Source organism: Nicotiana tabacum, chromosome 22, assembly GCF_000715075.1.
Source record: "Nicotiana tabacum cultivar K326 chromosome 22, ASM71507v2, whole genome shotgun sequence".
Taxonomy (NCBI): Eukaryota; Viridiplantae; Streptophyta; class Magnoliopsida; order Solanales; family Solanaceae; genus Nicotiana; species Nicotiana tabacum.
Window position 1 is genome coordinate 13790918 of NC_134101.1, and position 13308 is coordinate 13804225.

General features: G+C 37.9%; 1 protein-coding gene across 4 annotated transcripts; it reads left to right on the forward strand.

The window, feature by feature from the left end:
* Positions 1-4004: 4004 nt before the first annotated feature.
* On the forward strand, positions 4005-13184 carry LOC107791381 (protein decapping 5). Of its 4 annotated transcripts, none has more exons than XM_016613435.2 (13): positions 4005-4166; positions 4291-4456; positions 5807-5907; positions 7713-7784; positions 7867-8760; positions 9423-9482; positions 9576-9638; positions 9795-9860; positions 9995-10054; positions 10328-10393; positions 12262-12462; positions 12553-12657; positions 12775-13184. In XM_016613435.2, exons 1-13 carry the CDS (start codon positions 4020-4022, stop codon positions 12922-12924), a joined length of 2151 nt encoding a protein of 716 aa, XP_016468921.1. In that variant the 5' UTR covers positions 4005-4019; the 3' UTR covers positions 12925-13184. The 4 variants fall into 4 exon arrangements, with proteins under 4 accessions (XP_016468921.1, XP_016468922.1, XP_016468923.1 ...); XM_016613436.2 differs by having other exon boundaries at positions 4297-4456; XM_016613437.2 differs by having other exon boundaries at positions 4067-4221.
* The last annotated feature ends 124 nt before the right edge of the window (positions 13185-13308 follow it).

Genomic DNA, 13308 nt, shown 5'->3' on the forward strand with positions numbered 1-13308 from the left:
TACGTAAGTTATCCCAAAGAGAGGTAGTTTCAAGTATCTTGGATCTATAATACAAGGTAACAGGGAGATTGATGAAGATGTCACGCATCGTATCGGAGAAGGATGGATGAAATGGAGGCTCGCTTCCGGTGTCTTGTGTGATAAGAATGTGCCGCTGAGACTTAAAGGTAAGTTCTACAAGGTTGTAGTTAGACCGACTATGTTGTATGGAGCAGAGTGTTGGCTGGTCAAGAATTCTCATACCCAGAAGCTAAAAGTAGATGAGATGAGGATGTTGAGGGGGATGTGTGGGCATACCCGGTTGGATAAGATTAGGAATGAAGTTATTCAGAAAAAGGTGAGAGTGGCCCCTGTGGAGGATAAGATGCGGGAGGCGAGATTGAGATGGTTCGGGCATGTTAAGAGGAGAAGTATAGAAGCCACAGTTAGAAGGTGTGAGCGGTTAGCCGCGGTGGGCAGCAGGAGGGGTAGAGGTAGGCCTAAGAAGTCTTGAAGAGAGGTTATTAGGCGGGACAAGACGCAGCTTGAGCTGACCGAGGACATGGCCCTAGACAGGGGGGTGTAGAGGTCAAAGATTAGGGTAGAAGGTTAGCAGGTAGTCGAGCGTTTCTCTTTGTCTTACTCATTTCGCTAGCATTAGTGTTAGTATATTATCTTTTATTCATAGATTGCTATTACTACCTATGTCACGACCCAAAATCTCACCTGTCGTGATGGCGCCTATCTCGATACTAGGTAAGCCGACAATATCAATAAACAACCATATCTTTAAAGTTTGAAAATCAAATAATTAAATTCAGCGGAACAAATCTCACAAATACATATATAAACACTCCCAAAACCCGGTGTCACTTAGTACATGAGCATTTATATGAATACAAAGTCTGATTGATAAAAGTCACTATCTGAAAGTATAGAATAGTACAATAACTAAAAAGGAAGGGACTCAAAGTCTGCAGATGCCAAGCAGCTACCTTGATAGTCTCCAACAAAATAAACTCTGAAATCTAGCAGCCGCCGTATCCGAGAGCACCTAGATCTGCACACGAGGTGTAGGGTGTAGTATGAGTACAACCAACTCAATAAGTAACAAGACTAACCTCTGTGCTGAAAGTAGTGACGAGCTCCGCAGGTATAGTCCAGTATAAATAATGGTACAGAAATATATGCATGCTTTCAAGTTCAACAGTTAAACTCACTACAAGTGAAATAGATCAATACTGCATGATATGAGGAATATGACATCTCAGTGGAAAGACACTGGTCACTAATCATTTGGTCACTCGGTATTGTTTATGGCCAATCCATCCCGGGGATATTCCATCCCGTATATATACACATCGACTGATAGTCAGTCACTCAGTACCGTATAAGACCAATCCAGCCCTCAGGCAATTTATTCCCCCAAATGTAAATGATACGGACAAGATCCATGCCCAGGAAAAATTTATCACAATATAAATAAGGCAAGTCCATGTCCTCGGAAGTCCATCCCGAATATATAATCATCTACGCTCACTGGGGGTGTGTACAGACTCCGGAGGGGCTCCTTCAGCCCAAGCGTGATATAAAGCCGGTATGGCCTACTGTAGGCGGGCAGTCCCGATCCGTATAATAATAAAGTCTATAAGGCCTGCTGCAGGCGGGGCAGCCCCGATCCATATAATAGTAAAGCCTATAAGGCCTGCTGCATGTGGGTAGCCCCGATCCATTTAATAATAATATATATAAAGCCAATATGGCCTGCTGCGACGCGCAGCTCGATCCCATAAATATTCTCACAATGGATGAATATGAGTGAGGGTGAAATGTACATTTTTAAAACAATTAATTTAACAGCAACACGACCCCATGGGTCCCAAAATATTGGCACGTAGCCTAAACATGATCTTTAATAAGAGCCCCAGCTCAATTTCTCTAACACGTGGGAAATGTTCAGATAATAACATGATTCTTTAATTTTTACAACTTCACAGAATTTATTTAAGTCACAATTTCAATGGTGCACATCCACATGCTCGTCAACTATCATGTGCGTCACCTCCAAATAATTTATATAACACCAATTCGGGGATTCATACCCTCAGAACCAAGTTTAGAAGTGCTACTTACCTCAAAACCGCGTAATTTCTTACTCCGCTATGCCCTTGCCTCGTGAATTGGTCTCCAAACTTCCCGAATCTAGCCACAAACAGCACAGTACAATCAACATAGGCTAAAGAAATCAATTCCACAAGAAAGATACGAAATTATAGCCACAAATCTGAAATCGGCTCAAACCCGGTCCCCGGGCCCATGTCTCAAAATCAGACAAAAGTCACAAAACCCGAAAGCCCATTCACTCACGAGTCTAACCATACCAAATTTACTCAAATCCGATAACAAAATCCCATTCAAAACCTCAAAATTCTAGTCCTAGAACTCTTCCTCATTTTCCCCAAATTTTCATCTCAAAACACTAATTAAATGATGAAAACAATGATATATTCGTGTATATTGACCAAATCTGAGTTAGAATCACTTATCCCAATATTTTTCCTCAAGAATCTCTCAAAAATCGCCTCTCCCCAAGCTCCAGTTTGTCAAAAATAGAAAATGGGACAAAACCCCCATTTTATAACTTAAAATTTATGTCTAGGCGCTGCCCTCGATTTCCAGCATAAAATTTCCAGCAGCTGGTTAAGTCCAAATTTTGATCTGTTAACCATCCGAAACTCATCCGAGGCCCTTGGGACCTCAACCAAATACACCAACAAGCCCTAAAACATCATACGAACTTAGTTGAAACCTCAATTCACATAAAACAACGCTAAAATCACGAATCATACCCCAATTTAAGCTTAAGGAACTTAAGAATTTCCAACTTCTATATTCGATGCCGAAACCTATCAAATCAGTTCCGATTGACCTCAAATTTTGCACACAAGTCATAAATGACATAACGGAACTATAAAAATTTTCAGAATTGGATTCCGACCCCGATATCAAAAAGTCAACTCCTCGGTCAAACTTCCCAAAAATTCAACTTTCGCCATTTCAAGCCAAATTTCACTACGGACTTCCATATAATTTTTCGGACACACTCCTAAGTTTAAAATCACCACCATACGGAGCTATTGAAATCATCAAAACTCTATTCCGGGGTCGTTTACACATAAGTCGATATCCGATCATTATTTCAACTTAAACTTTAAACCTTATAACTAAGTGTTCCAATTCATTCCTAAACCTTACCGGATCCAAACTAATCACCCCGGCAAGTCACATAACAACTGTGAAACATAAATTGAGCAATAAATGGGGGAATGAGGTTACAACTCTCAAAACGACTGGCGGAGTCGTTACAACCTAGAGTTTGACTGCATTCTTGAATTCGATCTTATTTCATCTTGCTGTTATTCCTACTTGTTGCAATTACCTTTTCTTTTTTCAGTGGTTCTCTAGCCGAGGGTCTATCGGAAACAACCTCTCCGCCCTTCCCGGGGTAGGGATAAGGTTGCGTACATCTTACCCTGCCCAAACCCCACTCGTGGGATACTACTGGGTTTGTTGTTGTTGTTGTGATATGCAATTATCAAATAAAATATATTTAAATTCTAAAACATGAATTGTTATTTTTTCGTCCACTTAAGAATAACATTAGTTCGTAAAACTATTATTTATTTAGTAGTAAACTCTTTCTTTAGCTACATAAAAATAAATTTCTATAAATTTATTATTTATTTTATTGTAACTCCAATAATATAGTTATATAATTCATGTATATCTTGCTCACAAATTAAATTAAATTATATAACAATTCTTTACATCATGTTCCGAACTAAATCACATTAAATTCCATCTTATTTTTATTCACATGAATTCCATGTTATCTTTTTTTTTTTTTATATAAATTATTCATTATGCAAAATTTATCAATTTACTCAAGTTATTAGTATCGGATAAACTCATTAAGGAGGCAAAGCACATGTGAAACTTTAATTATGGAGTGTTCTTAATGAGAAGCACATAGCAAGATAATGAAAAAAACAGAAAGTCAAGGAAAGAAAAAGGTATTAAAGGGAAAGGGAAATAACACTTCTCGTGTGATTAGCTCTACTGTTTACATACATACACTAGGCAGAAAAGAAAGAAGAAAGCCAGCGTCGGGCCTCAACTCTTGCCAGGTGACATCAAAAAGCGGAAGCGGTTTCTTACGGATTCTTCTTCCCTCAGATTATCGTAATCTATCGTCTGTTTTTGCTTTTACCGCTCTATAGATTTGATAGCACTGATTCATTAGGGTTTCAGTTTCAGAAAAACACAGCACCGATTTGGGCAATGGCAGCGGCGGCCTCTAAGGCAGCCGACTCCTACATTGGGAGTCTCATTTGCTTGATTACAAAGTCTGATATTCGTTATGAAGGATTTCTCTTCCATCTCGATGCTCTAGAATCCACCATCGGCCTTCGCAACGGTATACACTTCTGTTATTATTATTATTATTATTATTATTTTTTATTTTTTATATGATATTGTTTCTGTTTTGATCACTCTGTGTTCTAGTTGTATTCATAAAACTCTGGTCGGAAATATATATATTTTTGGATATATCATTGTTAGTTTGTGAATGTGAACATGTTTGTGCTATCAGAATTTTAGGAGAGCAAAGCAAAAAATTAGGAATCGTTTGCGTGTTGTATGGACTGAGAATTGAATTATACATGTGTCAAACTGCAGGGTTTTCAGATTTTGATTTCTGTTGATAATGTCAATTTGAAAACCCTGCAATTACCTCTATTTTTTTCGAGAAATTGTTTGACTTAAATCTTCCATAAAAAGAAGGTATTTAGGACATGAATGTTTTTTCTTACTTAGGAAAGAACAGCTATTCATAAGAAACGTTCCTTACTAAGTAGAGAAACTCCCACCATAAAAATTAATGGATCGAGAGATGCTGGGAATTATCAATTGAAGCTTCTTATGTATATCTTCCTTGACTTATATCTAGTCCAATCTATCTTATGCATATTGTATTCTATTGAACGTCGTTTTGTGGTGAGGTGCTTTTCAATAAAATTGGCATTAAAGCTGCAATGAGTTGTCTATTTCAACAACCAATAGTAAAAAGGAAAAAGTAGTTTAGACAGTGGTATGGTGGTTTGGTAGCCCCAGGTTAGATGGAAAATGCGAAGAGCTGAGGGACACTTGTGTAACTATCTGAGAATTTATTTCTTTTCACCCTGAAGTTCTGAATGATTCATGCATGCACATGCAACATGTGAGGAAATGTTTTATGCAAAGAATAGATATGTTGCAAGATTTTGATGTCTGGGGGGTATGCCAGTGAATCAAACATCCTTTTTTTGTTGCCATAATCAAGTTATTAGAAGCTGAGTCTTTGTCAATTTTTATTACTGTAATATCAGCTGGTCGCTTGAGTAAGTGCGGACAGAAGGGAACGTGCATGTGTCCAGTTTTTCAACCTTCCAGTTGATATAAAGGCCTGAGTTGAATTTCAAGAAGAATTTGTTCAGAAGCAAATAATTACTTCCCCAACTAGTATTTTAAGATTAAGCTCTTCGCTTTTTATGTGGAGCAAATGTTGTGGTTAGTGTCTCTTTGTGTCATAGCAATTTGATGAATTTTCTAGATCCTGAATTTTGTGACTTGCCTCTGTTAATTTTTTTTGTATTGACAACTGTTAAGTTGTTTGGCCAGATTAATAATGTTTAGGTATTTGGCGGTGTAGTCGACTTGTTTCACCTTGAACTCTTAGCTTCTTGTTATACAAATTTTTGACACATGAGTCATCTGTATGCTGCAGTGAAATCATATGGGACAGAAGGACGAAAGCAGGATGGACCTCAGATATCTCCCAGTGACAAAATTTATGAGTACATTTTCTTCCGAGGTAGTGACATAAAGGTGAACGCTACTTCTGACTTTACCTGCTTACTTTTTGTGTGCTTGGTGTTTTTATTAGAACTAGATTATTGTCATAAAAACTTTGGATGACCTACAGCTGTTCTGGTGATTAATTCGCCTACATGCTCAGTTATCATACCTTTTTTCTTTCTACAACAATGAAGATGAGAGAAACTGCATCTGGGATTTTCATTGGAACTTTCCATTCGGACATTCTTGTTTCTTCATTTGAGCTTTTCACAACGCCAACAGATAGCTACCATGCAAGAGTAGTTGAATTATTTCTTGTACAGTGCCTTACATGGTTGTTCCCGTTATTTTTTTTATTGTACTCTTCCAGAATCATTTTGGCGGTTAATCATTGGAGTGCATGTGATAATTGTGAGTAACTGCGTAACGTGCTGATTCTGCTTGTGATTTCTTCACGTCCAACTGTTTCTAGTTGCTAAAAGCCTCTATGATCATGGGTAGGATAAGGCAGAATTGACAGATTCGATAGTGGGAATTCGTATCCCAAATAACTAAATAGCGTCAGTGAGGATGCCCAAGCTCAGTTCAAGTAGCTTCTCTTTCAGCTTAATGGTGTGGTAGGCTGATTTTCTCTCGACATGCTGAGTTTTTTTGCTTGCACACAGAGTGAATCTATGTGACAAGTGTTCCTTAAATAATATTTATCTTTGGAGATTGGAGTTACGTAATGTGGTGTTTGAATAGCATTTTGTTGGCTTCTCCAGTAAAAAGAAATGAAGATATTAGTTAAAACGGTATTTATTGAATGGAAATAATAGGCGGCATCATTATGCTTCTTCTTTTGGATTGGATCATCAATTAAAACTGTCAGACTCATTTCCAGCTTCTTTGCTGCCAATGGGACTTGTAAGAAGGGCCAGGTTGAAACTTTCAAAAACTTTTGTGGCTGGGCTAATGAGCTGTCTGGTTGGGTGGCCTAAGCTCAAGACTAGCGGGCTAAATTGATAAGAGTCTGTCACTGATAAAGACATAAGTTCTACTATTATCCTTGTACTTACCAGGTATACTTTGAAGTTTTGCATTTCTGAAAAAAGTGACACTCAACGAGAATGCTGAGACCCATAAAGCATTTTCTGATCGTGTACAATTACTCTTACTTACTATTAAGCTCATGCCGCAGCAATAATTATTTCCCTGAAATGGAAAAAATTGGCACTAGATTTTATAGATCTTGTTAGCTCGCTGAATTTTATTTAGGAGTTAAAATGCCACTGTACTGGAGCGAATGAATGGATCCCGTTACTTTATTTAACAAAAAAAGACACGGGAGGTTCCCAGGTTTCTCATCCTCTTTCTTTCCCGTAAAGCCTCAAAATACTAAACAATGAATCTTCCAGGTTGTCAGATATAGTGGGTTTAGAGATTGGTATTAAAGGTTTGGCATAAAAATCTAACAGCGTCTAGATGGATCTTGGTGAAAATCTATATATTTCCTATTGTTTAATCTAACACTAATTTTGTTCTCATGAAATAGTAGCAACTACAAAGATGTTTCTGCACTACTCTTAAATGAAGCACTATCAATTTTATGGCTTGTAATAAGAAAGAAGCAATGTTGAGGGAAAAAGGGGGCTGTGGGTCATTGATCAAAAACTTAATTGCTTGTCTTTTCAGTTGGAGAAGTGATCTTACATTTGACTTCTCCTCGGATGTTGTATAGTATGTCTGATGAAGTTTACCTGAATTAGTGTTGGAGCTATTCGTCTAAGGGTTTTTTCCGGCTCTAAGTATGGGCTCATTCTGGATATCTGCTTCTCGTTTCCCTCGTCTCACAGGATCTGCAGGTTATATCCTCACCACCCCCTCAAAGTACTTCAGTTGTTCCTGATGATCCTGCCATAATACAGGTATGTTGATTTTAATATGATGGATTATCATTCTGTTGCATCTTAGAGATTTAACTAACTTTAATTTATTTTAATTATTCAGTCTCATTTTCCTAACCCCATACCGTCAACCATGGGCATGACATCTCCTGGTGCTGCACAAGTAGCAGATGTTAGTACCAGTGCGCCGTCCATACTCCCTGTTGCACCTTTCCAGGTGAATCTTGCCCCGAATCTGTCGCCACCAAGTTCTAGCCTTTGGGGCTCGCTTCCTCCTCCACCTGTAAATATCAATGGGCCTGCTGTGCCTAATTATTGGCCTGGATTAGTTGGGTCCTCAGGAGGAGTTTCTCAATTTCAACAGCAACGTTTTCCTCCACCACCACAGAGTTTGGTTGCATCCCTTCCCATTCAGCAGCAAGCACAATACCAAAATGTGAATGCATCTCTAGCCGGAGGATCTAGTTTGGCGGCACAACATCACCCATTGCTGCTGCCTATTAGTACTGCTTCCCCAAATTTGCTCCCCCCAATGCCGTCATCTGGGAAATCCAATGCTGAACAGCCTGCTAAACCGTTTCTTAATTTGTCATCTATTCCAATGCCAAATAATGCATTCCGTGCTCTTCCAACTGTAGCAATGGATTCTGGCCCAATAACGGTGTCTGCTCTGGAAGCAGAACTTAATGTCAATGCTATTCTGGCTCCAGTAACTAAAGAACCAAGTTCCACCATTAGCACTTCAGATTCTTTCTCCACAATCTCGCAAACTGTGCCATCTAATGTAGACACAAAAGATGCATCTCTCAGCAATCTGTCAAGATCATCTCTCTTGTCACCAGAGGTGCTGTCAGGAGTGAAGGATTCCTCATCACCTCAATCATCGCAAACGTCAAACGCTGATGTACAGACTGTTAAAGCATCAGTATCAGAACCTCTGCCTTCGGGGAGTACAGAAGAAACCGTGGAGTCAATACCAAAATCTACAACTAAAACAGTATGGACACTCTCTCTCCTTACTTCTCACTTCCATTCGTTCGCTCTCCTATATTGTGATGTGCCCATTAATGTTTGGCAACTAAGCTGGTATTTTAGCTTTACATATAAAAATTGGAAACCTGCTGTTTCCTTGTTTGATAATATCTACCCTTTTCTATTTTTGATGTTTCTGTGCGTGGTTACACTTGTTCGTTATTGAGTAATTTAATTCTTTAGCCTTAGTAATCAGCTTGATGTTGTTGTAGTTTCTTTTGATCTTCATTAAGGAAAAAAGAAATGAAGAGACCCTTAACCAACATCCACTGACGTTCTGAGAATCATATAGTTAATCATTTTTGTGCGAGGCGCACTTCCACATTTACCAATTCGAAAAAGCTTTTGCGGGAACCCTTTAAATAAATGCACATGGATATCATCATAAGCCCACTTTTAGTTTCCTACTTACTAAACAACTTCTGTGATAAAAAAAAATTACTGTTTTGTTATTGGTTGCATTTATTTCCTCCATCTTCCTTTTCTGTTTGCAACGTTACGTAGTTCCTGTTTTTCGCATGTTGTCTGGTGCTGTATTTCATGATTTTACTATCTGATACAACTTGGAGATCTGATTTTTTTTTTTTTTTTTTGTGTGCGTGACACCCATCCTTGTTCTCTCTCTAGTTACATGGATCTACATCATCTCATCACAATAGAAGTCACTTTGCTCGGGGAAGAGATGGGGTAATTTTCTCCATATCTTGTAGTTTCTGTTCTCGTTTATGCCTCTTTAGGAGTGTTGATATTTACCTTGTGGGCTGTTTTATGTCTATTCAGGCACATCAAGCCACATTATCCACTCATCACAATAGTAGAGGCCACACACAGAGAGGAAATGCGGTAACCTAAGTCACTTTTTTGTGTGCCCTATGGGTGGTAGACAAACTCCTTATTTGTTGTCCCTGCCCCAGCCCTCCCTAAGCCCAAAAAAGGGAAGTTTGGTTTCTGCGTGGATTCTGTCATATGCCCTTTTTTCTTTGTTGTAATTTATTTCAGCCAAAAGGAGCTGCTGTATATACACATCAAAGTTATAGGAAGCATGCATCAGGAAGAGGAAATGGGGTAACTTTAATTAGTTTAGAGCATGTGATCCATTTGTTTTTCCTCTTATGTAGTTATGGCTAAATTAAGTATTGAACTATGTCATATACTCTTAACCAGAAAGTAAAGGAAGTGATTTCTTCTTGTCCTTCCAGCTTGTTGGAGCTGCTCTACATTCTCGTCAGAATAATATGGGCATGGGCAGAGGACAAGTGGTAATTCAGTTGGCTAGTTTTCCATTGCTTTTTAAACCTTTTTTTTTCTTATAGTCCTGATCATTTCATGTTTTTGCCATGCTGCTTTGTGAAGTTGCTTCTTTCTCTGGTAAATTCAGTATTGCTAAGACTTTCCACTAGTGGTTTGCTATCCCCTTTCATCAGATGAATGCCAAATTTTAGTTTGCCCTTTCTGATTGTGTAAACTCCAAGTATTTGTATTCTTCATATTATGGCCTACCCCATTATTTAATTAATTCCACATTGTTCCAGCCAAATGGTGTTCCTCAACTCAATCATCGCAATGTGGGAGGTCAATTTCGCGGACGCGAAGCAAAGGTAACTGTTCTTTATAGCACTTGATCTCTTTGAAATTCTTGCGTGGATGTGACATCCTTGACAATTCCTAGTAGCTAGATCCGTACAAAATATACTAGTTCAATTACACTGTGTACCTCCTAGTTCTTTTATCATGGTAAAGTTTGCATTATCAACCGACACTCTTTTCCTTGTCATCTGATGACTAATAGGCAATTCATACTTTAGTCACATGGAACTCGAAATAGATAACGATCCATGACCTTGAGGCGTCTCATTCAAGTTAATATCCCAGGGTGTACAAAGGAAACCGACAAACCGCACTAAACCGATAATCCGAGTCAAACCGAGAAAAAAACCCGAAAAAAACTCGACCATAATTGGTTTGGTTTGGTTTTAACTAAAAAAAAGTCAAACCGAAACCAAACCAACTCAACATTACATGTATAGAAGTTTTTAATATATTTAATACATAAAAATATTTATTGTAGCGTCGTTTATAAATATTTCTTAAACTTTTTCATGGTTTTATCTTTTAACATATTATTTCAAGCTTGGACTTATAATTTTTGAATGCTCCAATAAGTTTTATAGTCCATAAATTTTAGTAACTCAAATAAATCCCAAACCAAAATCAAATCAATACTAATGCTAACAAAAGATGTTTAATCTAATTGTATTAAGAATGTCAATAGTGTTGGATATCTATTTTTAGTTTTTTCATGGTTTAGATAAAATGTATAACTTATTTGTTTTTTGGTGTTTAGTCAAGTAAATAATAGTACTTATTAGTCGTACTTATTTTAACAATTTAGTAATTTTAGATTATGTTCATCCTCATTATAGCTTATTAATAATATTTATTTTATGCGACTTTGTATCTTTATTGTTGAATATTTTTGTACAATGTCATGACTCATCTCATATTTTATGTTATTTTTTTCTAAAAATACCTTATATGGTTCTTCTTTACTAGGTTAAAAGAAATATTTGGAGCATAAATTCTACGTTTTATGCTATGAAGACTTTACGAAGAAAAAAACCGAAAATCCGGGAAAAACCGAGATTAAAAAAACCAAACTTTTATTGGTTTGGTCTTTAGATTTAATAACCCGACACAATTGGTTTGGTTTGGTAATTGAAAAATCCGAACCAACCCGACCTATGTACACTCCTGGCCAGAAGTATGCCACTATGAACAGACAATCAATCCTTGACCTCTTATTATAGGCAAGAGTGAAGGCTCGATTTATCAATATCATAAGAGAAGAAAAGCAAGTCAAGCAGTACGCTTGGTTCTTATTGGCTTGAGATTCTCCATTGTGTGGTTCGTTCTTACGACTTGGATTATCTGTTTCATGGCTCGCAAGAAATCGTTCCAATGAGAAATCAATAGAAAAACAATTTTCTCTATTGGATTCTCAGTTAGCTGACTAGGAATCATCTAGCAGCTGCACGAAAGCCTTTGTGCCTTAGCGCCTTCGTTTTCTTGCTCGTTAGCATTGTTTTTTTATTTTGAAATAAGGGGCTGAGCTTGAAGAAGCAAAGCGAGCCTAGAATAGCAGCCTATTGCAGCTTCTTTTACACAAACTCTGTAACTTCTGGAATTGAAAAAGGAAGCTTTTCCATGCCCGGTCAAGATCAAAAGAACTGATCGCTTTCTACAATAACAAAATCGCTTACCTTGGATGCAAAATCTTTGAGCATAACAATTTACAAGGTTATTGATGTAGCTATAAAATCTCATTTCCAACAGGTCAAAACTTGTTTCGAGTATTGAGTAGTTTGGGGAATGTTGAGTGACGATTATCGTGTTGGTTGGTTTTAAACAAGCTGCAGGATGCAAGCCTCTTGACATTTGTACTCAGAGCATACTTTATTTTTTCCAGAATTCCCATTTGGTTAAAAGATTCTCCGAGGAGTTCGATTTTGAGGCAATGAATGAAAGGTTCAATAAGAAAGAGGTATGGGATTTTCTAGGCAAGAGTAACAAAGCTGAATCAGATGATGGAATCGGGGATGGGAAAGAGATGGATTACAGTGATGCACAGGATGAAGCTGGGGATGGAAATGCAAAACATGATTACAAGGTAAGCTGCAGGTGGAAAGTATATGTTCGCGCTTCCAAATTTTTCTCCATGTATCTCTCAATTTGCTGTTATTAACTTTATATTCTACAGTCTGTTTATTGTAAGGACGACTTCTTTGATTCTCTTTCCTGTCATACGCTTGATCGTGAATCTGGAAAAGTGAAGTTTTCTGAACAAAGGAAAAAAGATGCCGAGGTAATTTGATTCTTTGCCGTATCTCAAAAAAAAAAAAAAGAGGGGGGGGGGGGGGCATTGCTTTAGAAATTCCCTTTAATTTTGATTCCTGAAGAGACTTCTTGATGTGTTTTCCAGACATTTGGTGAGACTCAGAAAAACCAACGGGGTCGTGGCCGGGGAGCTCGCATGCCAGGAGCATCTCGAGGCTCATATCGTGGAAGAGGCTATGACAATGCACGTGGTGGCCGCGGCCAAGGACGGACTGTTTGGGGTCGCGTCACTTGAAATGAGCTTCTATGTGTGCCTGTGAATGATGTTCAGGAGGTAGATAGTTGACATCACCTGGCAATATCTAGTTATAGTAAACTTTTAGTCAGGTTTAGCGTGACAGTATTGTTAGTATAATAAACAAGGACAGAAGGGTAGAGTTTGCTGCTGAACACTGAGGTTCAAAGATAAGCTATCGTATCCGGTGATTGTAGGAGTATGTAATCAGTCACAACTGGTTACCTGATGCATAAACACCTTTGCTTTACTAGGAGAAACTAGTAGCAACAGTTAGCTGCTTTGAATAAAATCTGTCATGAATTTTGTGAATAACAAAGCATTGACATGAAAAAATTTAGAGTCTTGTTTTTGGCAGTGTTAAAAATTGATTCTGTGGTAAGC